Source organism: Ammodytes marinus (assembly GCF_949987685.1).
Source record: "Ammodytes marinus genome assembly, chromosome: 6".
Lineage (NCBI taxonomy): Eukaryota > Metazoa > Chordata > Actinopteri > Uranoscopiformes > Ammodytidae > Ammodytes > Ammodytes marinus.
Window position 1 is genome coordinate 5,413,391 of NC_137235.1, and position 27,436 is coordinate 5,440,826.

Genomic DNA, 27,436 nt, shown 5'->3' on the forward strand with positions numbered 1-27,436 from the left:
GGCTATACTTTGTAGGAAACATAGTTTCTGATTTGTGAAACTTTTATTCTATTTGTGAAAATGCAATAAATGCACATGTCAACGCTTTTTTGGGGTCTAGACCACATTAGAACTGGTCCTGATTGAAAACCACTGCACCTAGACTCTTCAAATCTGGACTAGAATATCGCAGTGAGGCTATAGATTATAGAAAACATAGTTTCTGATTTGTGAAACTTTTATTCTATTTGTGAAAATGCAATAAATGCACATGTCAACGCTTTTTTGGGGTCTAGACCACATTAGAACTGGTCCTGATTGAAAACCACTGCACCTAGACTCTTCAATTCTGGACTAGAATATCACAGAGAGGCTATACTTTGTAGGAAACATAGTTTCTGATTTGTGAAACTTTTATTCTATTTGTGAAAATGCAATAAATGCACATGTCAACGCTTTTTTGGGGTCTAGACCACATTAGAACTGGTCCTGATTGAAAACCACTGCACCTAGACTCTTCAAATCTGGACTAGAATATCGCAGTGAGGCTATAGATTATAGAAAACATAGTTTCTGATTTGTGAAACCTTTTTTCTATTTGTGAAAATGCAATAAAGATACATTTCAAGTTTTTTTTGGGGTCCAGACCGCATTAGAACTGGTCCTGATTGAAAACCACTGCACCTAGACTCTTCAAATCTGGACTAGAATATCACAGTGAGGCCATAGATTATAGAAAACATAGTTTCTGATTTGTGAAACTTTTATTCTATTTGTGAAAATGCAAAGAATGCACATTTTAATGGTTTTTAGGTGTCCAGGCCGCATTAGAACTGGTCCTGATTGAAAACCACTGCACCTAGACTCTTCAAATCTGGACTAGAATATCACAGAGAGGCTATACATTATAGAAAACATAGTTTCTGATTTGTAAAACCTTTTTTCTATTTGTGAAAATGCAATAAAGATACATATCAAGGTTTTTTTTGGGGTCCAGACCGCATTAGAACTGGTCCTGATTGAAAACCACTGCACCTAGACTCTTCAAATCTGGACTAGAATATCACAGAGAGGCTATACTTTGTAGAAAACATAGTTTCTGATTTGTGAAACATTTATTCTATTTGTGAAAATGCAAATAATGCACATGTTAATGCCTTTTAGGGGCCCAGACCGCATTAGAACTGGTCCTGATTGAAAACCACTGCACCTAGACTCTTCAATTCTGGACTAGAATATCACAGAGAGGCTATACTTTGTAGGAAACATAGTTTCTGATTTGTGAAACTTTTATTCTATTTGTGAAAATGCAATAAATGCACATGTCAACGCTTTTTTGGGGTCTAGACCACATTAGAACTGGTCCTGATTGAAAACCACTGCACATAGACTCTTCAAATCTGGACTAGAATATCGCAGTGAGGCTATAGATTATAGAAAACATAGTTTCTGATTTGTGAAACTTTTATTCTATTTGTGAAAATGCAAAGAATGCACATTTTAATGGTTTTTAGGTGTCCAGGCCGCATTAGAACTGGTCCTGATTGAAAACCACTGCACCTAGACTCTTCAAATCTGGACTAGAATATCACAGAGAGGCTATACATTATAGAAAACATAGTTTCTGATTTGTGAAACCTTTTTTCTATTTGTGAAAATGCAATAAAGATACATATCAAGGTTTTTTTTGGGGTCCAGACCGCATTAGAACTGGTCCTGATTGAAAACCACTGCACCTAGACTCTTCAAATCTGGACTAGAATATCACAGAGAGGCTATACTTTGTAGGAAACATAGTTTCTGATTTGTGAAACTTTTATTCTATTTGTGAAAATGCAATAAAGATACATTTCAAGGTTTTTTTGGGGTCCAGACCGCATTAGAACTGGTCCTGATTGAAAACCACTGCACCTAGACTCTTCAAATCTGGACTAGAATATCACAGAGAGGCTATACTTTGTAGGAAACATAGTTTCTGATTTGTGAAACTTTTATTCTATTTGTGAAAATGCAATAAATGCACATGTCAACGCTTTTTTGGGGTCTAGACCACATTAGAACTGGTCCTGATTGAAAACCACTGCACCTAGACTCTTCAAATCTGGACTAGAATATCACAGAGAGGCTATACTTTGTAGGAAACATAGTTTCTGATTTGTGAAACTTTTATTCTATTTGTGAAAATGCAATAAATGCACATGTCAACGCTTTTTTGGGGTCTAGACCACATTAGAACTGGTCCTGATTGAAAACCACTGCACCTAGACTCTTCAAATCTGGACTAGAATATCGCAGTGAGGCTATAGATTATAGAAAACATAGTTTCTGATTTGTGAAACCTTTTTTCTATTTGTGAAAATGCAATAAAGATACATTTCAAGGTTTTTTTGGGGTCCAGACCGCATTAGAACTGGTTCTGATTGAAAACCACTGCACCTAGACTCTTCAAATCTGGACTAGAATATCACAGAGAGTGGTTTTCAATCAGGACCAGTTCTAATGCGGTCTGGACCCCAAAAAAACCTTGAAATGTATCTTTATTGCATTTTCACAAATAGAAAAAAGGTTTCACAAATCAGAAACTATGTTTTCTACAAAGTATAGCCTCTCTGTGATATTCTAGTCCAGATTTGAAGAGTCTAGGTGCAGTGGTTTTCAATCAGGACCAGATCTAATGCGGTCTGGACCTCAAAAAAGCGTTGACATGTGCCTTTATTTAATTTTCACAAATAGAAAAAAGGTTTCACAAATCAGAAACTATGTTTTCTACAATATATAGCCTCACTATGATAATCTAGTCCAGATTTGAAGAGTGTAGGTGAAGTGGTTTTCAATCAGGACCAGTTCTAATGCGGTCTGGACCCCAAAAAAACCTTGAAATGTATCTTTATTGCATTTTCACAAATGGAAAAAAGGTTTCACAAATCAGAAACTATGTTTCCTACAAAGTATAGCCTCTCTGTGATATTCTAGTCCAGATTTGAAGAGTCTGGGTGCAGTGGTTTTCAATCAGGACCAGATCTAATGCGGTCTGGACCTCAAAAAAGCGTTGACATGTGCCTTTATTTCATTTTCACAAATAGAAAAAAGGTTTCACAAATCAGAAACTATGTTTTCTACAATATATAGCCTCACTATGATAATCTAGTCCAGATTTGAAGAGTGTAGGTGCAGTGGTTTTCAATCAGGACCAGTTCTAATGCGGTCTGGACCCCAAAAAAACCTTGAAATGTATCTTTATTGCATTTTCACAAATAGAATAAAAGTTTCACAAATCAGAAAATATGTTTCCTACAATGTATAGCCTCTCTGTGATATTCTAGTCCAGATTTGAAGAGTCTAGATGCAGTGGTTTTCAATCAGGACCAGTTCTAATGCGGCCTAGACCCTTAACAACCATCAAAATGTGCATTCTTTGCATTTTCACAAATAGAAAAAAAGATTCACAAATCAGAAACTATGTTTTCCATAATGTATAGCCTCTCTGTGATATTCTAGTGCAGATTTGAAGAGTCTAGGTGCAGTGGTTTTCAATCAGGACCAGTTTTAATGCGGTCTGGACCCCAAAAAAACCTTGAAATGTATCTTTATTGCATTTTCACAAATAGAAAAAAGGTTTCACAAATCAGAAACTATGTTTCCTACAAAGTATAGCCTCTCTGTGATATTCTAGTCCAGATTTGAAGAGTCTGGGTGCAGTGGTTTTCAATCAGGACCAGATCTAATGCGGTCTGGACCTCAAAAAAGTGTTGACATGTGCCTGTATTTCATTTTCACAAATAGAAAAAAGGTTTCACAAATCAGAAACTATGTTTTCTACAATATATAGCCTCACTATGATAATCTAGTCCAGATTTGAAGAGTGTAGGTGTAGTGGTTTTCAATCAGGACCAGTTCTAATGCGGTCTGGACCCCAAAAAAACCTTGAAATGTATCTTTATTGCATTTTCACAAATAGAATAAAAGTTTCACAAATCAGAAAATATGTTTCCTACAATGTATAGCCTCTCTGTGATATTCTAGTCCAGATTTGAAGAGTCTAGATGCAGTGGTTTTCAATCAGGACCAGTTCTAATGCGGCCTAGACCCTTAACAACCATCAAAATGTGCATTCTTTGCATTTTCACAAATAGAAAAAAAGATTCACAAATCAGAAACTATGTTTTCCATAATGTATAGCCTCTCTGTGATATTCTAGTCCAGATTTGAAGAGTCTAGGTGCAGTGGTTTTCAATCAGGACCAGTTTTAATGCAGTCTGGACCCCAAAAAAACCTTGAAATGTATCTTTATTGCATTTTCACAAATAGAAAAAAGGTTTCACAAATCAGAAACTATGTTTCCTACAAAGTATAGCCTCTCTGTGATATTCTAGTCCAGATTTGAAGAGTCTGGGTGCAGTGGTTTTCAATCAGGACCAGATCTAATGCTGTCTGGACCCCAAAAAAGCGTTGACATGTGCCTTTATTTCATTTTCACAAATAGAAAAAAGGTTTCACAAATCAGAAACTATGTTTTCTATAATCTATAGCCTCACTGCGATATTCTAGTCCAGATTTGAAGAGTCTAGGTGCAGTGGTTTTCAATCAGGACCAGTTCTAATGCGGTCTGGACCCCTAAAAACCATTAAAATGTGCATTCTTTGCATTTTCACAAATAGAAAAAAAGTTTCACAAATCAGAAACTATGTTTTCTATAATCTATAGCCTCACTGTGATAATCTAGTCCAGATTTGTAGAGGCTAGGTGCAGTGGTTTTCAATCAGGACCAGTTCTAATGCGGTCTGTACCCAAAAAAAAACATTAAAATGTGCATTCTTTGCATTTTCACAAATAAAATAAATGTTTCATAAATCAAAAACTATGTTTTCTATAATGTGTAGCCTCTCTGTGATAATCTAGTCCAGATTTGAAAAGTCTAGGTGCAGTGGTTTTTAATCAGGACCAGTTCTAATGCAGTCTGGACCCCAAAAAAACCTTGAAATGTATCTTTATTGCATTTTCACAAATAGAATAAAAGTTTCACAAATCAGAAACTATGTTTCCTACAAAGTATAGCCTCTCTGTGATATTCTAGTCCAGATTTTAAGAGTCTAGGTGCAGTGGTTTTCAATCAGGACCAGTTCTAATGCGGTCTGGACCCCAAAAAAACCTTGAAATGTATCTTTATTGCATTTTCACAAATAGAAAAAAGGTTTCACAAATCAGAAACTATGTTTTCTATAATCTATAGCCTCACTGCGATATTTTAGTCCAGATTTGAAGAGTCTAGGTGCAGTGGTTTTCAATCAGGACCAGTTCTAATGTGGTCCAGATGCAAAAAAAGCAGTGAAATCTCCCCTCTCTTTCTTTTAAACAAACTTAATAAAGGTTAAATCAATTTTAAACAGTTTTTAAAGAATGGTTAGACTCTCTTAGATAATCTAGACTAATTAATGTGGCTTTACTGCGGCGATTTAGGGGGTTAAACAACGGAGAATCAGTCACTTCGCCGCTCCTTAAGAATCCCTTAACTTTTCCTTAACTGCCGAATCGGCTGCTGCGAATCAGCTGCCAACTTCAGCGTCGTATTCCTACAGACAGAAATGATGGAAGGACCCTTGTGTGGAGGGAGCACGTCTCGTCTTAACATTGCCTGTTGTGAAATCGTGAAATGTTGAGTAATATAATCAGTGGTTCTCATTGTGGACGATCTTTTTGGACATTTTGAATGAAAAAATTACAATGTTTTTTTTATTTTTATTGAGGCATTTCAGCACTTCTGTTGATGTGCTGCATTCAAGTACTCCACGGCCATGTCAACTTTGGAGTTGTCCAGTGAAGGGAGTGAAGTTGGCTTTGGGTTGAAAATAAATCTACGATCAAATTACCTCTGTATTTATTGTGTGGTCCCCTTTGCTGTAACAATACTTTCATACTTTAATACAATAAGTAATGAAGCATAATGTTAAAGAATGTGAAACCAGTATATTGGAAAGACTGAATGCAAGGCAAGGCAAGTTTATTTATATAGCACAATTCAAACACAAGGCCACTCAAAGTGCTTTACAGGGGCAAGATTAAAATACATAATGCAGCGTACACACTGTTTATAGACTCAGGGTATAGGCCTACTGTAGGCCCTTGGGGAGTTATAGAAAATATAATTTGACATTACATATTATGTGTTCAGTGTTTTTATCTTTTAATGGAAGGTTTCCTTCAGCAACACTGTAATGACTCCCTTCTGTGGCAGTAGAATAGACTCCTAAAATCAGATTTAGATATCTTGTTTTTATGTGTTAAAAGATGTTACATCAAATTAAATGCACCTTCTTTTTACATACCCATTTTCACCTATGATTTGCCCTTAATGCTATTACAAATTAACTATGCTGCTCAAATATTTACTGTTTTGTTTTATACTAAAAAATTTACTTATTTTTGTGCTTTATAGATATTATTTATAGTTATGTTTGTATCAGTTAAAGTTGTGTAAACGCTGCCTGTTCGTATTTACACTGAGCTCCTTGACGACTGCTGCTTAATTTCATTGTACACTGTGCAATAACAATAACAGAGTTCTGATTGTATCTATTTCCAACTGTCACCGAAGGCGGCATTACCAAATCTCGCGATACAGAGCGAACACCTGGTAACGTTAGCGCGCTGTGAACGCGGGTGCTAGCGCGAACGTGCTGCCTGGGACCAACCGGTGTGTCTTTCATTATAAACAACAGGACAGTTCTCATTTACTGTGAGAAAGTTCTGAGAAATCTTCAACGGCTCTGGCAAGGAATCACACAAGGCACTGGGAATAACCGACGATTTCTCTGATTCGACGAGGAAAGTCGTAAAAAATGTCCGAAAGTGAAAACAGCGCGGAGCCGCGGGAAGAGCCGAAGGAACTTGAAGAAGCAGCAGTAGCAGAGGTAAAGATGCTTTAAAATGGGCTTTGTCTCCCCTCAGCACCCGCGTACATCTCTTTACAGAAACCAGAAGTCTTATTATCCGAAAACCGTCACACTTTACCTAATCATTTCTCAAATTCAGCTTCCTCAAACTTGTCCCTTTGTCAGTGTTAATGCGGGCTGTTTGGGCTAGTTAGCTAGCAACGACGGCGCTATTATGAAACCGCGACAGCAGCAGCTCATGGTCTGAAGACTGAAGCTAACGTTACAGCAACAAGGCCAGCCTGCTCCACAAGCGCTCCCATAGCAGCCCAAGCCTCGCTAGCCACTCATTGATCCATCACTATTGAACTTTCAGCGTGCACTTTTTGTTTACTTCTAGATCCAGTTTCTCTACACAGTTGCCTGTAACTATGACCCTGCTTTTTAGAAAACATCGCGAAAACAATCATTGAGCAGCAGCCACCCCGTCCAGCTGTCCCATCGGCGTCTTTGTTTTCAGACAGTGGGACAGTTGCAGCCATGGCTTTTGTAGTCATGGATGGTTGCTGTTGTTACGCAGCAACTTTGTTGCAGTTTTGAGTCTTATCATAAAAGTTCTATTAAAAAAAATCTTAACTGACGCCTCAAAAGACCCGGTGTACAAACGCAGATGACAATTTGAAATTATGCATCTTTTATAAGTTAGAAAACTACATTTATGAGCATATGTCAACACTAAATCTGGTAAATAACAATAAGCGTCATAAATAAATGAAATTCAGGTTAATAAGGATTCAATTAACCCAATACATGTGTTTCTTAAACAAACAATTATTGTGATCACAATTACAGTACATCTCTTCTTTTTAAAGAGCGGAAAATTGCACACACTTCTTTTTACGATTTTTTTTTATATTAAAATCTCTTTTTATATTCACTGACTTGCTTTTCCCTGTATTTTTGTATGCTTAATTTGTGCATTATCAGTCAAGGCATAGGCTGCATCAAAAACTAATATGGTTGGCTTGGCTTATAATTCAAGGTTGAGCTAATGGTTACAAATCAAAAGATAGCCACTAAACACTAACAGTCCTGTTTACTTTCTTCAGGAGAAGTCAGTGAAGTCAGATTCTTCCGATGCAGGAAGGGACTCCTCTTCAGAGGCCGGGCCTGACGCACAAGATGGCTCCCCGTCCTCATCCCAAGTTAAAGAGGCCTTTCCGGCCTATGAGGAGAAAGTGGTAAGGACACTCTTTCTATTGGTGACATTACATGGCAAACCACTCTTTTATTTTGGAAGAATTAAAAAAATATATATTGCTCTTTTTTATGTAGCTCACAGACCGGACCAACAGATTTGAGTACCTGTTGAAGCAGACGGAGTTGTTCGCTCACTTCATCCAACCAGCGGCGCAGAAGACCCCCACCTCCCCTCTCAAGATGAAGCCGGGGCGGCCGCGCGTCAAGAAAGACGATAAACAGAACTTGCTCTCTGTTGGAGAGTGAGTATATGTCCACAGGAGAACTAGATAGAGTCATTTAATTTAAGGAACTTTTACTCCCATCGTGATTGTGTGTTTTTTATTCTGTGGGTCTGACAGTAATCGCCATCGCCGCACCGAGCAGGAGGAGGACGAGGAGCTCCTCAGCGAAAGCTCCAAGACTACAACTGTCTGCACTCGCTTTGATGATTCCCCGTCATGTAAGAAGTGACATGTGTATATTTGTGCCTAAGAGGAAGGCATTGTGGTAAATGCATATGGTGTGAAGAAGTTATGATTTTAAGTCGTATTTTTCTTTATTTTTCTCTCATCTAGACGTCAAATCAGGAAAAATGAGAGACTATCAGGTGCGCGGTCTGAACTGGCTCATCTCTCTGTATGAGAACGGCATCAACGGTATCCTCGCTGATGAGATGGTCAGTACTTTCTCACAGTCATAGAACTGTTATGTAGGCTTTTAGAAAGTGCTCGACTGATATGAGTTTTTCTATGACAGATGTTATACAAAATTTAACTAAAATAAACTGTTACTAGAATTATTTCATCAAACTACCCAAGTGTTTGAATAATTGAAACTGAGTCAGGCCTTCTTGGAAGCAGGTGAATTTACTTGCAAACAGCATACAAGGGAATCAACAATGTACCTGGCTTGATACATGGTTGAATACATCGAATGAACAGTGTACAGAGATTATATGTAGTGAAATGTGTAGGCGTATACACTCGGTTTGTGTGTCCAGCCCGTTTTGCTGGCGAAAGCAGAAACATTTTAATTAGGCAGATATTCCCAGAAATTCATCTCAGCTGGTGTTATCCTTCATACAATGTCTGATAACAGAATATGGGGAGTGAAACTACTGTGCACATGAATGCGTCATACCTCTGTATTGTGCCAAAATCTTATTAGGCAGTTTCTTCTTCAAGGCTAAACAACAACTTGTAGCAAAACTGGGACAAAGTTCAACAGCCAGAAAGCATGTATTGTGCATTAAAATATTATACAATAAAGCAAATTAAATTCTGTTAACATAAACAGTTTTGAAATATAAAATGTGCATTGTCTATGTCACTTGGCCTTCACTGGTGTTGGCTCTGTTTATATAATGCATAAAGAATCTGTCTGTAATTGTTGAAATAGCAAAAAGGTAGAGACAAATATTTTTAATATATATATTTTTTTTACTATCTGACACACATACGTTCTGCTGTTTTCTCAGGGTTTGGGAAAGACCCTGCAGACCATCTCCCTGCTTGGTTACATGAAACACTACAGAAGCATCCCCGGCCCCCACATGGTGCTGGTGCCCAAGTCAACCCTCTACAACTGGATGAACGAGTTCAAGAGATGGGTGCCTTCACTCCGCGCCGTCTGCCTGATCGGAGACAGAGAGCAGAGGGTAGGTCCTGAGTATTACCATTGGAAGTACTCACCATCATTTGGATATAGTAATATGAGGTTTCATATGTATTTTTTTTTATGTGCACATTTTAAAATGGGAATTAAGTCTGGCCAACCGATAATACAGGATCTCGTCATAGTGAAGCACGTTTTTTTTGTGCAGAAACAGCGTTTTTGATCACATCAATGGAGTGCGTAGACCACTAATCCGGCTGATTATTTATTATTTATTTTGTATTAGTCAATTTATTGAACATGTTTAACATAATATAAACACAAAATAACTTTAGCTTGGCTGTTCAAAAATGTCTCTTAATTATTTGGTAGTTGTTCCAAACGACACTTATTCTTGTCGGGAATAACATGCAAATTTACTGTGTACTATCTTCAGACCAAAATGAAGCTATGTATTACCGTTTGGAAACGCTAAACGTTTTTGGTTGTATTTTTCAGAACGCCCTGATCAGAGATGTGCTGCTGCCCGGAGAATGGGACGTGTGTGTCACATCCTACGAGATGCTCATCATAGAGAAGGCCGTGTTCAAGAAGTTCAACTGGAGATACCTGGTCATTGACGAAGCCCACAGGATCAAGAATGAGAAATCAAAGGTCAGGACAGTTACTGAGAAGATGAATTATTATTAAAAAAAAACATGAATTTTGTACAACAAGGGCTAATGAAAATAATCAAAATAAAATAAAAAATGTCTTCCCATAGCTATCAGAAATTGTGCGAGAATTTAAGACCACCAACCGTTTGCTGCTCACTGGAACTCCCCTGCAAAACAACCTCCACGAGCTGTGGGCTCTGCTCAACTTCCTGCTCCCTGATGTCTTCAACTCATCAGAGGTGAGAGAAATAGTCCAAAAAGGTTCATTTAGTCTAACTTAATAAATGAACTTAACTAGACTAGTATTACGTCCTAGTAAATACTGGTCTGTTTACAAACACATTTAATAGGTAAGAGAAATGCCTAGAAATGGACAAGATGTTCTGTATTATTGATACTAATCCCATTTTCTTCTTCAAAGGATTTCGACTCCTGGTTTGACACCAACAACTGCCTGGGTGATCAGTTATTGGTCGAACGTCTTCACACTGTAAGTATTGCATTTTCCTAATGTCAATCTTCCAATCAATATATCAATCAAGTACGTTTGAAAGTATGTCTCTCTTATTTGGCTTAACACCCCCTTTTGACCTGCTATTTGTTTGTGTAGGTCCTGCGCCCCTTCTTGCTACGTCGTATAAAAGCTGACGTAGAAAAGACACTGCTCCCCAAGAAAGAGATCAAGATGTATGTGGGTCTCAGCAAGATGCAGAGAGAATGGTAAGCATCCCCAGTTAAGTGAGTTTTTTCTGGAATACTAACATTAAAGGTGGAGTCAGTGTGTTTTGAGAATGCTTTTGTGTCAAAATCAGTGAATGTCTACTCATGACCTGTCTGTACTGTGTGCGTGCAGAAAAAATTATCCAGTGTTAAAACACAGCCAAGGCGCTGTAAATGGGCATGTTACTAGCTTTTTTTGGCCAGCACAATTTACCATAGAGGTCCCATAGTGACCATAGGGACTGACTATGAGTGGCAGACGGTAGCTCCTATCACCTGGAGCTCGGACGGTCATTTGGCCAATCAGAACCAGTATTTGTCAGTGAGGGGCGGGCACATCAGTCAGTCAGAGTGTCTGCACAGGGAAGTTGCTTTTTTTCCCTCCCAAGTTATCGCAGCATGCAAGTAGCCAGAGTATTATTATTTTACCGTTGTAATCTGCTTACTTTGTTTATGTGAATCAATTCGATAACTAAATGCACTGAATTTGCCGACTGTCTTCCGTCAGGAGATAGGAATCGTGATTTTTTTTTTTACATGAATGGACTTTTTTCACCACCCCTATTCTCAACCCATCAGGTACACTAAAATTCTGATGAAGGACATTGACATTCTGAACTCAGCGGGTAAAATGGAAAAGGTGCGTCTGCTGAACGTTCTCATGCAGCTGAGGAAATGCTGCAACCACCCTTACCTGTTTGACGGAGCCGAGCCCGGGCCCCCCTACACCACAGACCTCCACCTGGCCGTCAACAGTGGCAAGATGGCCGTACTGGACAAACTGCTACCCAAGATGAAGGAGCAAGGTATGAGGATGGCCATGGCCTGTTATTAAGAATAATTAAGATACTGTCTCAACAGAACAACAACTGTGTTTATTATTGTGCTGTGTGAAAGCCGGGCTGCCTTCTCATCCATTCCTCTCCTCCTGTCCAGGCTCTCGTATTCTGATCTTCAGTCAGATGACCAGGATGCTGGACATCTTGGAGGATTACTGCATGTGGAGGAACCACAACTACTGTCGCCTGGACGGCCAGACGCCCCACGAGGAGAGACAGGTGTGGTGTGATGTCACGTGAGAGATTGAACTCATATTGACTATCATCTGTTTTTTGGTTGTTGTCGTTTTTTCAGGAAAGCTGTGAGATGGTAAAATATAAATGTGTGTTTTTCCAGATCTCTATCAACGCATACAATGAGCCCAACAGCTCCAAGTTCATCTTCATGTTGAGCACCAGAGCCGGAGGCCTCGGTATCAACCTGGCCACAGCAGACGTGGTCATCCTGTACGACTCGGACTGGAACCCTCAAGTGGACCTTCAGGCCATGGTGAGGACATGGAGTTACGAGATAGGATACTTTCAATACCTTAAAAATTCTGTATAAGTTGGGACGCTCCGTTGGCTTGGTGGATTGGCTTGGTTGCAGTGGTCGCGGGTTCAAATCCTAACCGTGGACCTTTTAATGCAGGTCACCCCCCCACCCCTCACTCTGTCCACCGATTTCAACTCTGTACAATCTAATAAAGCTTGAAAATGGCCAAAAATAATCTTAAAAAAAAAAGTGTATAAGTTTAAATTCATATGGATGGGAATTTGACCAATTGTGTCTCTTTGTTGTAGGACCGAGCTCACAGGATCGGTCAGACAAAGCAGGTACGCGTGTTCCGCTTCATCACTGAAAACACGGTGGAGGAGAGGATCGTGGAGAGGGCAGAGATGAAACTGCGCCTGGACTCCATTGTCATCCAGCAAGGTAGCTCATCTTTACCGTCTTATTTGGAACCATCATTCGGGTATTTGTACACAAGGCAAATTACTTTTTGTCACAATCAGTGAATATATCCTCACAATCTGCTACTTGTCCATACAATCCAGTGTTAATACACTACTAGCCTAGGCTCTGTAAACAGGCATGTTGCTAGCTACGGTAAGCCCTTTTGTTTACATACCAGTTTACAGAGCCTAGGCTGTGTATTAACACCAGATTTATTTCTGCGCACATACAGTACGGACTAGTAGTGGACGTAAGGAGATATTCATGGATTTGGATAAAAGCTGTTTTTGACAAACGTTTTCGACAGCCACCTTTTAATCTTGGTGCTTTAAAATTAAACACAACATGTAGATCAGAGATTTGCATAAACCACCAAGTCTTCTGTTGGTCTTAACAGGAAGACTTGTGGACCCGAGCGCTAACAAACTGGGCAAGGACGAGATGCTGTCCATCATCCGCCACGGCGCCACACACGTGTTCGCCTCCAAAGAGAGCGACATCACAGACGCCGACATCGACGAAATCCTGGAGAGAGGCGAAAAGAAGGTCAGAGAATAAATCCGTGGACAATATATATATTATTTTTTTGCATCTAGTTATTAAAGACCTATTCACCTGTCACAAATATAGCTGCCAAATGAATTGGTCCCCCCACACCCACACTGTCAGAGCTCAATCTCAAGGCCATCTCACGCATCACATTTACAATAGCACAGGACAACACACACCCACTAAACTGCCACTTCACCATTATGCCCTCTGGACGCAGGTACAGGTCCCTGTTGTGATGGAGGGCTCGCTATGGCAAAAGCCTGGTACCTTCAGCCATAGCAGCACTTAACAGAAGGCCAAGATAAAAACACCCCAGTCCCACTCTGTTTATATATTCTGTCTGCATGTTTATTTTGTTGTGTTTGTTGTCCATCTGTCTATTGTCTGTCGGCGTGCAGCCCATAAATGTATGTGAAGTGGAAAAGAATTTCCCCTTGGGGACAATAAAGTCTAAAGTCTTATTCCTTTTAAGTTGTTTGCTGAGAAATGAACCCTGATCTTGTCATTTCTTAGACCATGGAGTTGAAGGAGAAAATGTCCAACCTGGGCGAGAGCTCTCTGAGAAACTTCACCATGGATACGGAGAACAACAGCGTGTACACATTCGAAGGAGAAGATTACAGGGAGAAGAAAAAGGTACACGGACTAAAAACATTCCGTCTTTTGAAAATGTATTGATATTTTCTGCTACAGGATGTCACATACATTTCATCAGACTTCAAGTACCTTATTTCAACAACATCAGTCCCTTTTGAGTATTTACCTCCTTTCAATGACTTCATTCAGGCCATCACCAACTGGATCGAACCGCCCAAGAGAGAAAGGAAAGCCAATTACGCCGTGGATGCGTATTTCAGAGAAGCACTGCGAGTCAGTGAGCCCAAAGCACCCAAGGTAGGGACGGATCCCTCTATCAACGCCCTTAGGCATTAATGCAACGGAGTGTGTCATTAATGTTCTGATGGTGGCGTTCTCTCATTTGTTTATTTGACTTCAATTCCCAGGCTCCTCGTCCACCCAAGCAGCCAAATGTACAGGACTTCCAGTTCTTCCCGCCGCGTCTTTTTGAGCTTCTTGAAAAGGAAATTCTGTACTACAGGAAGACCATAGGCTACAAGGTATGGCAATAAAAAAAATTAAAAAAAAAGATTTTATATATAGATAAGAATTGGATATGTATATTTTTCTACATTTGATTGAAGTATGAATATCTTCTAGAAATGGTTCTAAGTCTGTCTGCGGCTGTGTCTCTTCAGGTTCCCCGTAATCCTGAGATGCCAAATTCAGCCACGCTCCAGAAAGAAGAGCAGGCCAAGATCGACGAGGCCGAGGCGCTCACAGAGGAGGAGCTGGAGGAGAAGGAGAACCTGCTCCAACAGGTAACCATTATTCCTCGCTAAGTACAGTCGTATTTATAATATGCTACAAGTAAAAGATTTTAATGTTTTGTGTCTGTGGTCCAGAGCTTGCATATTTTGATCCACTGCGTCTTCATTGCAGGGATTTACTATTTGGAACAAACGTGACTTCAACCAGTTCATCAAAGCCAACGAGAAGTGGGGAAGAGATGATATCGAGAACATTGCCAGAGAGGTGGAGGGCAAAACTCCAGAGGAAGTCATGGAATATTCGGGTAATTAAAAATATATATTATAAATTATGTGAGTCCACTTGCAAACTTTAAACTTTTATGTATATTAACTAAGAGAGAGAAAAGCGCTATATAAATAAAATGTATATATAAATAAAATGTATTATTATTATTATTAAACACCTGTCTGTATCTGTTCCTCCAGCTGTGTTCTGGGAGCGCTGTAACGAGCTGCAGGACATCGAGAAGATCATGGCCCAGATCGAGAGAGGAGAGGCCAGGATCCAGAGGAGGATCAGCATCAAGAAAGCACTGGACTCAAAGGTGAGCTGACTGTCAAATATTTGGCTCTTCATTTCTCGTAAAAACTACCTTGTTAGCTTTATCTTATCGAGCCTTATGTGAAACACCTCATAATCTTGCTCTGATGCCTTAATTATCTCTTCATGACATTATCAAATTTCAACTTTATTGAAATAATTTAAACCTTATCTGCTCCTTCTGATTAATGTATGCATCTTTATCAATATACATATTTTTTCTGTGTCCTTGCTCAGATTGGTCGTTACAAGGCTCCCTTCCATCAGCTGCGTATCTCCTACGGCACCAACAAAGGCAAGAACTACACGGAGGAGGAGGACCGCTTCCTCATCTGCATGCTCCACAAGCTGGGCTTCGACAAGGAGAGTGTGTACGACGAGCTGCGCCAGTGCATCCGCAACTCGCCACAGTTCCGCTTCGACTGGTTCCTCAAGTCCAGGACCGCCATGGTAAAGTTTGGAATACTTGAACAATTTTTTCCTGTAATTTTTTTTGTTTTGTTTTTGTTTCGTGAGGTTTAAAAAATGTTGTTTAAAATTTCTATTCTGTTTTTGTGTGTGTGTAGGAGCTCCAAAGGCGATGCAACACCCTGATCACACTGATTGAGAGAGAGAACATGGAGCTGGAGGAGAGGGAGAAGGCTGAGAAGAAGAAACGTGGCCCAAAGACCGCATCGGTAAGTTATTACAGAAAGAAAGCTAGTTGTTTGTTCATGCTAACTGAGATGTTTACATTAAAATAACATTTGTCTAGGGCACACATTTGTAATTTTATGTATTTTTTTTTTACCTTAAATTTTTAATTTGGAAAGTTATCTTATGTTGTGTCTGTTTCTAAGAAAAAGTACAACTTTTTAAACTTTGCTACCCAGCCCCGTCTTTGTCTTCGTGGCAGGCCCTGAGTTTAATGCCACCACTTATTACGTTTATCCTCATTATTTTCTTCTTCCCCAGGCCCAGAAACGGAAGTCGGATGTAAACCAAGATGGTCGTGGACGCAGGAAAAAGCTCAAGTTGTGAAGCCGATCACAACATTAATCTACTGAATGAATAGTGCCAGAATTGTAGAATGGCAGCCAGCTCCGGTATGGTTAGTCCTAGTGTCTGTGTTTGGTTTGCAGGCTTTGATAATGTACTGTGTAAAAACCATTGGATGGACTGATGTCATTGTATTAGGTTTTAGGAAGAGCTCCTTTAACAAGCCTGCCTTGTTGTCACTTATCTAAACATTGCAGCTACGCTGGTTTAAGATTTTTGTTTGCTAGCCCTTGTTTTTTTTTTTGTTTTTTTTACTAGTACTAAATTGAAATAATTGTATTTATGCCTGTTGGTTGTACCACATTCCATTGCTCCAAACAATATGTACCCTTTTTATTTTTAAGAAAACATTTGTTCTTGTATCTTCCTATGTGAAGTAGAAAATGTCCTTTTTTTTCGAACATCATAAATAAACAAACCTTTTTTTTATATATAAAAATGTCTGCGCTCTGGTAAATAAGACACTGATTCAAAAAAAGTACATTTGTATTTGGCAGTTGAAGTGTACAAACATTCCAAACTCTTGAAATTGACACAAAATGAATAAGCCATAAAAGTCTACTAACACATTGGCACATTGAACTATTATGTCCCCTGTAGGAGAATAATTATAACTTATACTGCACTTTGTTTTTTCAGGACTTGATCAACAAACCAGAAAGACCTATAGTTCAAGTTTCACCAGGGTGTAATAATACCTTTCTCTTTTTTCTTTTTCTTTTTTCATAGTCCTAAATAGATATGTACACGGATGGATACGATTCTGATTTCAATTTAAAGTAAAGTAAAAAAAAAAAAAAAAAGTAATTTCTGCATTTTCAAAAGTCTAAAATGACATTTACAATCCCTTTCAATAACCCCATATTGGTATCGTTACTCAGCAGTGGGTAGGTATCCTGCAGTGAAATACTATAATACTAAAAATCACACATTTTCATTCATTAAGGTCAGCTTCAACTAACATTCAGTCCATTCTGCTCTACTCTCCACAAAATAAAATAATGAACACAGTAAAAAAAACTTGGTAAACTGGTAATTTTTTAAAGGAGGAACATGTAAAATGATGTTCTTTCGTGAAATTTTAACATTTGACGTTTACTCGATAAATAATTGCATTTACTAAATTGCGATTTTCATGCATTTGCAAAACATTGGATGAAGCGGGATATTTTACAAATTGGCAACCAGTGAATCCTTTTGAGGCGCTTCTATGCACATCCATGGTTCAAAAAAAGGCAAAACCCTACAGTACATTACAGCAAGAAGAACAAACATTACAAGAACAAACCATTATCAAAGATCAATACGCCTCTGGTAAAAACTGGTGCATTCTCTACATGTAGGCCCCCCCAAGCACTGACATATTGTGCTGTCCACAGGTTGTACTGGGCTCTATTCAGTGCTACTAGAGTTGGGCTTTGAAGGCACAATGGTGGAGGTGACTATCATGGTCTTTCTGAAGGTGTTTTAAAAGGTGAATGGGAGTCCAGATCTAGACCTCAGAGCTGTCTGAGTTGCTCCACATGCGCGCCGGGCCTTGGCTGAAGCCGTTGTAGGCAGTAGAAGAGGAGGTGGTGTAGGGAGGGAACTGCTGTGTTTTCTTCTCCTTCCTCTTACGCCTTAGTAGTAGGATAACAATGGTGGCGATGAGACAGATAAGGAGAATCATACCAGCAAGGCCCACTAACATAGGAACAGTGGAGCTATCAGCCGGCTCTTTGCCTGAGCTCTCTAGCAGAGGGCGCTCCAGGAGGGTGTCTCGGTTAGGGGACCATGGTTGGCGCTGGCTCACCACCATGCGGTCTGCGCGGTCCAGAGCGATGTGTTGGATGTTGGTTCCCCGGTTCTTTTCCACACCAATGTCCTGAGTTAGACCCACGTCAGGGGCAGCAGGGGCGGCCCGGCGGTGGCGCTGGTGAGGGGAGGCCATGATGGAGGTATCGGGCTGCTCAACAGAAGACATGCTGTGCTGCAGGTACTCTACACTGCGCTTGCCGATGTTGCGGTTGGCATTCTCTCTGGAGCGGACGGTGTAGATGGTGTGGATGAACCATTCTCTACCAGCAGCCACCTGCAGGAGAAACACAATATGTTTTAGTGTGGTCCTTATTGATGGATCTGCTTTTGCATTACATGATATTGATATTGATACTCAATATTATTTTTAGATTGACCTTTACAGTATTTGAGAATTATACAGACCTGGAACAGTGGAGATGAGGCGAGTGTGAAGCCGTCTGATCCTGGTTGTCTGACCAAAGGCAGACCTCCGGGTGTGTCATGAGCCAGTGTGGCCTTGAAAGCAATATCACCGAATGCTGTGGCTTGAGTGTCTGGCTGGGCCTTGTCCTGTAGAACAACACAAACACAAATGAATCAGAAATTACCTATTTTTCCATTGGGTTCCACAAAACCTTAAATTTGGAGTCCGCGATTCTTGAGAATGCTTGTCAAATTTACAATTTACTCTGTTACCTGTCCGTACTGTGTGCACAAAAAGAAATGTACAGATTTTGACAAAGTGATTTTGAACACAAGCGTTCTCCAGAATCCCAGGCTCCTTACTATTGTCCTCCTAGTGGATTCTCTTACCAGGATTTTGAATCTGTAGAGTAGAGAGGGAGCGTCGGCCAGGCAGCCATACTCCTTGTTGGTTGGGTTGTACTTGGGAACGTAGCCATCTGCTCCAGTGCAGAGGAAGACTTTCTCAATGCTGCAGGCGAAGGAGTCACCAAGGTTCTGGACAGGGTCCACCATCACACGGCCGTAGATGTTTGAGCCTGAAGCAAAGAATGGATGGAATTGTGAGTGAGATATGACGTGTAACTCTCAAAGGTTACTATTATCGAGCAATGGTTGGATTTGAATTCAGTACCAAGTTTTTGTATTTGAGAAAGTGATAAAATATGTTTTCATAGAAGTTAACATTGTATTTATTAACAAGAAATAATGTGGACCACTATATATTACATATATATTTTAATCATCTTGAAGAACAATTGTTTTGTCACTTTGTAAATTACTTTTCAGATGCTTTCTTTCCTCAACTATTGAAGAGATGAGTGATTATGTGAACAGCTTTGTGTATTAAACAGGTTTTGAGTTTATTGTTGTGTGATGTATTGTGTTGCTTTTTGATGTATTGTGAGTATGAATGTATGTAATCCACCTAATGTAACATTTTTATGAAATAATAGTCCCCTCGAAGAGTAGCTACTGTTTAGGGCAGAAAATCATGGGGATCTTCATAAACTAAACTAAACTATATCATCAGGTCCTCAGCTGTATTACTGACTAAATTCCACTAGGTGGCAGCGTTGTTGTACCTTCTGAGAAAGCAGCATCAGTGCCCTCTCCGAAGCCCATGGAGCCGTCAGACAACCACAGCTCCTTCTTGGACAGCAGGAACATCTGAGTGTTGAGGCTGAACTCAGCTGCAACTGGGTCGCTCACCTGGAGCACAGAACAAGTGTTACCATAAGAAGCATCCAAACGCAATCATTTTTCAATTTTTAATGCAATAATATAGTAACTTGTAACAATATCGTATTAAAGTTTCAAAAGCAATAACCTCATCATTATCATCATTATAAACTGTCATCTGGGCTCACCTGCTGGAAGCGAATGTCCATGTCAAACGTAAGCGGCTCTCTTGGGTGGCAGACGGGAGGGATGCTGAACTCTCCGTTGGGTGACGCCATGCAGGGGATCATTTTCACTGTGTAGGTGCCGGAGTAGTCTCGCACCTTTGGGTGACACAGAAACAATGTTAAGAATGTCAACGACGTCAACAATTTCTTAATAATTTTTTTTAGGAGACATATACATACTACTGTCTTTACAATACACAAACATATATGCAATAAAATAAAACGCTTTGTAAAATCTTAACAATAAATAAATATTGAGAGAAATTAAATAATACTTAAAAACATTTAAAATACATATATACACTCATACATATGTACATGCATATACACACATACTGTAAAAAATAAAACTAATAATTAAATTACAATGCAATTTTCAGTCTCTTTTACATTGTGCATCATGCAATCTGCAAATAACTATCCCAATTGCTGGGGCTCCATTATTGTACTAGCGTATCGTTTTGATTGCGTATGGACTCACAGCAAAGTCAGAGACGAAGCTCCACTGCTGCATGGGCTGGTTGTAGGTGGGCTCGGTCCGGACCAGGGCCAGGGTGAACGTCAGCCCTGGGTGGTCAGCACACATCACCATGGATGACATGCTGGTTCCTGAAAACAAACATGTGTATAGTCATAAATCTTTAAAGATGCATTTTGTCCAAGATAGAACTAGCGACCGTGTCTCCCTTTCAGTTGGAGAGTGACCTTTTAACATTGTTGGTGCCAACTGTAAACGCCACAGGGTCATTTTGACATTTATCAAAACGACCTCTGGCACTTTCACACAGGAAGGACCCCTCATGTGGAACTCCAGGAATAGACGAAGAGAGGATGTGGGTCACAGGGTAACCCAATAGGAGGTCGCTACTAGATAGAATGCCCACATTGGAAGGTTTTAAGGGGATGTGTGTGTGTGTGTGTGTGTGTGTGTGTGTGTGTGTGTGTGTGTGTGTGTGTGTCGGCGCCACTCTCTCACCTGAATGAGACATAACAAACTGTCCCCTGAAGCGGGCCTCCGTCTTGAAGTTGACTACCAGACGTCCCTCCTCGTTTATACGCATACTGGTCGGATACATGGCTCCTATAACAGAGATAGATAGATAGATAGATAGATAGATAGATAGATAGATAGATAGATAGATAGATAGATAGATAGATAGATAGATAGATAGATAGATAGATAGATAGATAGATAGATAGATAGATAGATAGATAGATAGATAGATAGATAGATAGATAGATAGATAGATAGATAGATAGATAGATAGATAGATAGATAGATAGATAGAGAGATAGAGAGATAGAGAGATAGATAGATGAGCGAGAGAGCAAAGTTATAAGGTGCTTCACAGATGGACTCTTTTTTTGCCCTCATCTTAGCACCAGAAGGGGGCAGCACTGGTATTTGAGACTAGAGTCCATACCTTGCATCTCAGCCTCAGGTGGGCTGCCAATGCCGTCCTGCCACAGAATAGCCGTATCATACACAAAGGTGAGTTTGAGCTCAGACTGCAGGTCAAAGTGCTGCCAGCCTCCCACCGCCACCGGGGAGTGGAAGACGTAGGACACGAACAGAGGAACACGCAGCGTCACGTAGGACTGCACCAGGTTCAAAACCTAAAGAAGAAAAATCAGACATGGTCAAGGATTATAGTGGCAAGTATCTCTGTATGACCTCTGTTTACGTTATAACAACATCCCCAGTTTTGACCAAAACAGTCAGGGATTGATTTATGGATAAATACTGGTGTAATATCAGAGTTTTTAGCGGAATGTAGTCGTGAGATTTTAGATTGAAACGATCCATTGCTAACCTTTCCCTTTCTGAGAATTTACAGAAGCCTTCAAGGACAAGAAGCCAGTTCCTAGTCAAGTCTTTGACCGATATCTTCTGATGAGGTGAAGATGATTTAGTTATTTATTCTAAAGTGCTTCATTGTCCTTCAACAGGTGTATTTCCGGCAAACACCCACAACAGTATATTAAAACGCATAAGGGTGTTAATTTAGTCCGTTCTGTGCTACTGAAGATTATTATATTCCATTTCTACCAAGTCTGTTCTGTAAAAAATGCCTATAAACTCTTCACACTGTACCCTTTAGAATGTTTATTCATTTCTGCGTGTCCTACCTGTCCATCGGTGCCTATGGAGCCTCCACAGTCGTTGAGCAGCTCCGACATGTCGTAGTAGCTGGTGAACTCCCAGAGACAGGCCTCTAAATTCAGGTTCCTGTAGAATCGCAGAGAGTTTGTGGAGCGCATGATGTTGCTGTACTGGTACGGGGATGTGTCTCCGATGATTTCAGGGTTCTTTGTCGCGTCGGTGATAAAGCCGTGGCTGGTTTGGATCTCGTTGAAGTCCAGCAGGTTGGAGCAGCGGTGGTTTCCCACGCGGGTGCCGTCCGGGCTCAGGGTCAGCTCAAAGTTGGAAAGCGCTCGTGTGGAGATCACCGGTAACATGCCTGTTGATAGTGAAAAGCTTGTTAATTTACCAGGTCTTTGTCTTGATTACTAAATATATAGAAATTATATTAAGAGTTGAAACCAATGTGTACAACTCACCATCCATGTGAGGCATGTTGACAGTCAGTTTGATGAGGTTGGGGAAGTCTGGGTCGTCTGGACCGGTGTAGCGGATCTTAGCAGAGAAAGGTTCGGCTCCGACAGTGCCTTGGATACGAGGCTGACACATACCTGCAAAGAGTTTAAAGTCAGTTAAACCAAAGCACTCTTGCTGAATCAGAAACTGCTTTTAAACCACTTCTTAAAATACATTTTTATAGACTTGCTTTTATGTGATGCCGCCTTTGTATCGTCTCTCCTATTGTCTTTTTACCACCTGTTTATTTAATAAGTAAATAATGTTTTTATTGTCCTTTAAAGCTGTTTCATCTCCCCTCTTTCACTATGACAATGATGTGTAAATACGGGTATGTGTATTGATTTGATGTACTGTATATACTGTATAGTTTTTGTGTGTAATTGATTTGTATGTGCTTTTGTTTCCTCTGTCAAAGCACTTTGTGAACTGTTGTTTTTAAAGGTGGTATACAAATAAAGTTATTATGATTATTGTACTGTGAATGACTTTGCAGCTGTCCGTCACTCACCCTCCTCCTTGCTGACCACAGCAATGGGACTGGACAGCTCCAGACCGGCGTCTCCGTTGGCGTTGAAAGCTCTTGCTGCACATTGAACCCTGGATCCGGCCTGGAAGTAGATAGAATCCAGAGTGATGGACTTGGTGTTGGTGAAGAAGGTGTTGGTGTCCACCTCCCTCATGGGGCTGGTCACTCCGTCTGAGCCGGTGGGCGCGCTGATCATCCAGCGGTACTGAGTCAGAGTGTCGTTGATGTTCTCCAGAGAGCAGATGGAGCCCGTTTTGTCAAAGTCGTGGTACTTTGGATTGCAAGCCTGTAAGAGATGAACAGATGGATGGCAACTAAATTATTAAAGATATCTTAATTTTTTTATGCTTTATTGTAGGAGCTAAATCATCTTACAATGAATTTACAGCATCCTTCAAATTGTCTTTTTTTTGTGTGCAAAAATAAGAAGATATAAAAGAGATTGCAACTCACCGTCACACACACAACAGGGTAACCGTTGGGCGGCTGGGGCTTGTCTTTGGTTTTACCAGTGTCATCATACATGAGCAGAGACACCACCTGTGGCACGGCAGGGAAGGTGACGTCTGCCACACTGTCCATCTCCTCAATGTACACAATGGCCTTGTTCATCTGGCAAGAAGAGGGATGGCAATGTCAGCTGTTGTCAATTTAAAAAACTTTATTTGAATCTCTCGATCTCCCTATATTTTTGCCTGGTCAATACTTACTGCTGGTGCAATATTTTACATGTTCTTCTGTGCAAAACAAATGTATATTATGTGAAATGAATTGTAGAGTAGGTAAAACATCCTCACCAAAAATCCCATGTTTGTCAACTAACATATTTCAGTTTTGATTTGTCACATGAGCGCAGTGCATGCCTTATGTAGAGTATATCGCCAGAATGTCGTAGTTCTGTTTATAGGTTTGTCTACAGTTTGGCTCCGCGGGGACATTCCCCCATTCCCCTCAGCATCTCATTCCGGGGGGAAAATCTTTTTATAAGACTGTGTGGTTCAGGCGTGCTGACAGCAATGCCAGCTGCCACCCGGCTATTTTAACACAGGCTGACATGACATCACGTGTGTTAGATTTGCAGCACTGTACGTGTGCACATTTTATACTGTATAGGACTTACTTTTTAATAGTTATACAATTTGCTTATAATTAGTAGCTACCAAGATGGCGGCACACACAGACGCAGCAGCTCACAGCTTTATTTATATGTACAAACATTGGCAACATTTTAGCTGATCATTTATTAGTATGAATATTGGTTGAATGTTGTTTGTGGATGTTATTTTTGAACCACCTTAAGGAGAAGCTACATTTGAAGCTCATTTTAATCTGGTTGTACATTGTATAATGACATAAATGGTTTCTATTCTGTTCGAGTTGATGTGAGTGTGTGCCGTGTGTCCTTCCTTTCAGTCACCTGTATTTCAGCCACCATGTTGTCGTCAGGCTTCATGTGAACGGTGAAGGCCTCTCTCATCTCTCTCTGGCCGTCGAACAGGATCTCAACCTCCACAAAGTGTTCCTTCTCACCCTCCTTGAACTCAACATCTTACACACAGAGAAAGCAATGATCAGAAACATGCATATCTCCAACACGTCAAAAGGCACACAATTGTGTCACTGTGAATGTATCATCCTATGAATCCATATACCTTCTGAAATCATTCATTGGAAAAAGGAAAAAAATAATTTGATATTTGATTGTTTATTTTGGACTGCTTTATTCAAATGCCTTGATTTTTCATTTCCATGTAGAGCATATAGATATACTCGATGTCCTGGGAATACATTGTTTAGTTTTTTTATTTTATGGATATGGATTGAAAGGAATATACACATGTCCCTTCCAGCATTAAATGCCCTTCTTACCCTCTGACAGCGGGTTGTAGTCCTCTCCAGAGGTTGCAGAGCCGTCCTTGGTGTGAACTCTCACCACAGAGACCTTTGACGTGTCGCCAACACGCAGGATGGGAATCTTCACTATGGCAACGTCTCCTTTCACCTGAGGTTCACGTACGCTGTACTTGATCTCAGAGAAACGGATGATGGGCTCTAGAATGGGAAAAATATTCAAATTAAACACAAGCCAAAACTACATAGGCTTAATCCCAATTAGTTTTTTGCAGTAGTTTGTAAAGAGAGGCAAGACCATTTACCTCCCATCACCACATTCTTTTTTTTATCCCATTGGCTTTAACGATATACTACTGCCATTATTAAAGATATTTGGAATATTGTAGCTTTTAGTGTTCCAATATTTCACAAATATCTTGTTTTCTGTTAGTAAATGACGTACTGTCTTTCCCATCGGTGACTGTGACCAGTGCTTCCTTCTGCTCTCCGATAGAGGCTCCGTATGGAGACTTGCTCTTGGGCGTTCCCAGGACCAGACGGAACTCCTCGTCCTCTTCATGGACAGAGTCGTCCATCAGGCTCACCACACACGGCTTCTCAGTCTCACCTGGAAAACAACAGGTTGAGATCATTTTAGATAGACAAATGCATAAAATAAAATAAAATAAAATAAAATAAAATAAAATAAAATAAAATAAAATAAAATAAAATAAAATAAAATAAAATAAAATAAAATAAAATAAAATAAAATAAAATAAAATAAAATAAAATAAAATAAAATAAAATAAAATAAAACAAAATAAAATAAAATAAAATAAAATAAAATAAAATAAAATAAAATAAAATAAAATAAAATAAAATAAAATAAAATAAAATAAAATAAAATAAAATAAAATAAAATAAAATAAAATAAAATAAAATAAAATAAAATAAAATAAAATAAAATAAAATAAAATAAAATAAAATAAAATAAAAAGTCCTCTAGGACGAACAGAGAGACCAAGGAGAGGGAGGTCTCACCAGGGAGGAAGGTGATGACTGATGCATCAGTGTTGGGTCTCTCACTGTAGTCCATCATGACCTGAGCAGAGCCTTGGCGAGTGTAGCAGCGCACTGTGGACTGGAGGTTAATGTCTCCGCTGCGGTAAACGATGGCTGTCACCTCCCCGTCAGACTCATCCACATTGTAGCTTCCCTCCTTGAACTGAGCCTTCGGCACTGGGAAGAAAGCAGTCAAATGTCATGTTTTTCTATAACAACTCATTTAGCATTTATACACAGTAGAAAATACATTTTCAAATGGTTAATTACACATTATAACACTGGTGTAAGTAGATGTAAGAACTTTTAACAACCTATGGTATAAACATTCTGCAAAAATGTGCATAATTCAGTTTTGTATGTGTGCTTGACACTCACAGTCAGTGAAGGTATCGTTGATGGTGATGGTGGTCTTGCTTGGTTCTCCCAGCACAGCGTTCATAGGCATCCTCAGCACCAGGTCAAAGGTCTCTGCTCCCTCCAGCTCCGGCTGACCCAGGTCATCCAGGATGGTCACTCTGAACGTCTGCATGGTCACTCCAGGAGCAAAGTCCAGGTTACGACTGATGCCCACGTAGTCTAGTCCAGCTAGGAAAGAATTAAAGGTGGATTGAGTGATTCTGGAGGATGCTTGTTGTCAAAATCACTTTTTGTCAAGATAAGATAAGATCTCCTCATGATCTGCTAACTGTGGGTGAGCACTGAAAATAAAAATCCAGTGTTAATACTCAGCCTAGGCTCTGTAAACGGGCATGTCACTAACTATGGTGGGCCCCTTAGTTTACATACCCTTTGTTTACATTCCCATTAAGGGAGCCTAGGCTGTGTATTGAAACCAGATTGTTTTAAGTGCACGGTCAGGTAGTGGATCATTTTGAAATATTCACTGATTCTGTTGATTTTGTCAGAGTGTTGATTTTACCTTCTGCAGACACTGGTTCACTCTTCCTGGAGCGGACAGTGACAGTGGCCAGTTTGGACAGGTCAGTCCCAGTCCTCCAGACCTTCACCTCAACGTAACCTGAACTCTCATCCACCATATACTCCGGTTCTCCAAAGTACAGCGAGGGCTCTGTAGGGTTTAGGAGAAAAAAAATGAAAAAGTTGGTTAAATGACTTCCTGCAGGTGAATAGGGTAACATTTTAACTTTAATGAATTAATCATGAAACTTTGCCAGTTGATTACTAACATTAAAACTATTTATTGTTTTATAAATATGCACATTTCATTTCGTAATATAAAATGAGACACAACGGATGAATGACTTCTTAATTAAATAATCCACAGGGAAGGCCAAAGCCAAAAGTTTCTTGAGAACATAATTTGAGGCTTTGCGATAAGGTTCAGAGACAAATCGCCATGAATAGTGGAGCAAACTCCCTCATTTTGGACTCAGGACAGGAAG

The 27,436-nt window shown here is 39.9% G+C and overlaps 2 protein-coding genes across 3 annotated transcripts in view; one reads left to right on the plus strand and one right to left on the minus strand.

The window, feature by feature from the left end:
• The first annotated feature begins 6,636 nt into the window (after window positions 1–6,636).
• smarca5 (SNF2 related chromatin remodeling ATPase 5) lies at window positions 6,637–16,779 on the plus strand. 2 transcript variants are annotated; one of them, XM_080028716.1, is made up of 24 exons: window positions 6,637–6,887; window positions 7,958–8,089; window positions 8,184–8,350; window positions 8,441–8,550; window positions 8,666–8,766; window positions 9,568–9,747; window positions 10,203–10,358; window positions 10,468–10,599; window positions 10,782–10,850; window positions 10,971–11,080; window positions 11,660–11,886; window positions 12,017–12,138; window positions 12,257–12,409; window positions 12,703–12,835; window positions 13,254–13,402; window positions 13,922–14,044; window positions 14,195–14,302; window positions 14,413–14,526; window positions 14,665–14,787; window positions 14,909–15,041; window positions 15,205–15,323; window positions 15,557–15,769; window positions 15,886–15,996; window positions 16,274–16,779. In XM_080028716.1, the coding sequence occupies exons 1-24, from the start codon at window positions 6,816–6,818 to the stop codon at window positions 16,337–16,339; spliced, it is 3,123 nt and encodes a 1,040-aa protein (XP_079884842.1). In that variant the 5' UTR covers window positions 6,637–6,815; the 3' UTR covers window positions 16,340–16,779. The 2 variants fall into 2 exon arrangements, with proteins under 2 accessions (XP_079884842.1, XP_079884843.1); XM_080028717.1 differs by having other exon boundaries at window positions 8,450–8,550.
• A 1,070-nt stretch (window positions 16,780–17,849) lies between these two features.
• frem3 (Fras1 related extracellular matrix 3) overlaps window positions 17,850–27,436 on the minus strand; it is a gene marked incomplete at both ends in the record, with an annotated part of 31,313 nt that continues 21,726 nt past the window's right edge. The window contains 18 exons of the mRNA XM_080029997.1: window positions 17,850–18,428; window positions 18,560–18,706; window positions 18,950–19,137; window positions 19,684–19,810; window positions 19,969–20,103; window positions 20,489–20,616; window positions 20,984–21,088; window positions 21,432–21,624; window positions 22,138–22,469; window positions 22,570–22,701; window positions 23,118–23,421; window positions 23,589–23,747; window positions 24,553–24,683; window positions 25,005–25,187; window positions 25,432–25,596; window positions 26,010–26,207; window positions 26,409–26,618; window positions 26,953–27,102. Of these exons, the coding sequence (XP_079886123.1) occupies window positions 17,850–18,428; window positions 18,560–18,706; window positions 18,950–19,137; window positions 19,684–19,810; window positions 19,969–20,103; window positions 20,489–20,616; window positions 20,984–21,088; window positions 21,432–21,624; window positions 22,138–22,469; window positions 22,570–22,701; window positions 23,118–23,421; window positions 23,589–23,747; window positions 24,553–24,683; window positions 25,005–25,187; window positions 25,432–25,596; window positions 26,010–26,207; window positions 26,409–26,618; window positions 26,953–27,102 (3,566 nt within the window). The remainder of the gene's footprint in view (window positions 18,429–18,559; window positions 18,707–18,949; window positions 19,138–19,683; window positions 19,811–19,968; window positions 20,104–20,488; window positions 20,617–20,983; window positions 21,089–21,431; window positions 21,625–22,137; window positions 22,470–22,569; window positions 22,702–23,117; window positions 23,422–23,588; window positions 23,748–24,552; window positions 24,684–25,004; window positions 25,188–25,431; window positions 25,597–26,009; window positions 26,208–26,408; window positions 26,619–26,952; window positions 27,103–27,436) is intronic.

Coding starts and splice junctions, on each gene's coding strand:
- smarca5 (XM_080028716.1), top strand. CDS start 6,816: ATGTCCGAAAGTGAAAACAGCGCGGAGCCGCGGGAAGAGCCGAAGGAA. Junction 8,351..8,440: donor AACTTGCTCTCTGTTGGAGA/GTGAGTATATGT, acceptor TTTATTCTGTGG/GTCTGACAGTAATCGCCATC. Junction 12,836..13,253: donor CTCCATTGTCATCCAGCAAG/GTAGCTCATCTT, acceptor TGGTCTTAACAG/GAAGACTTGTGGACCCGAGC.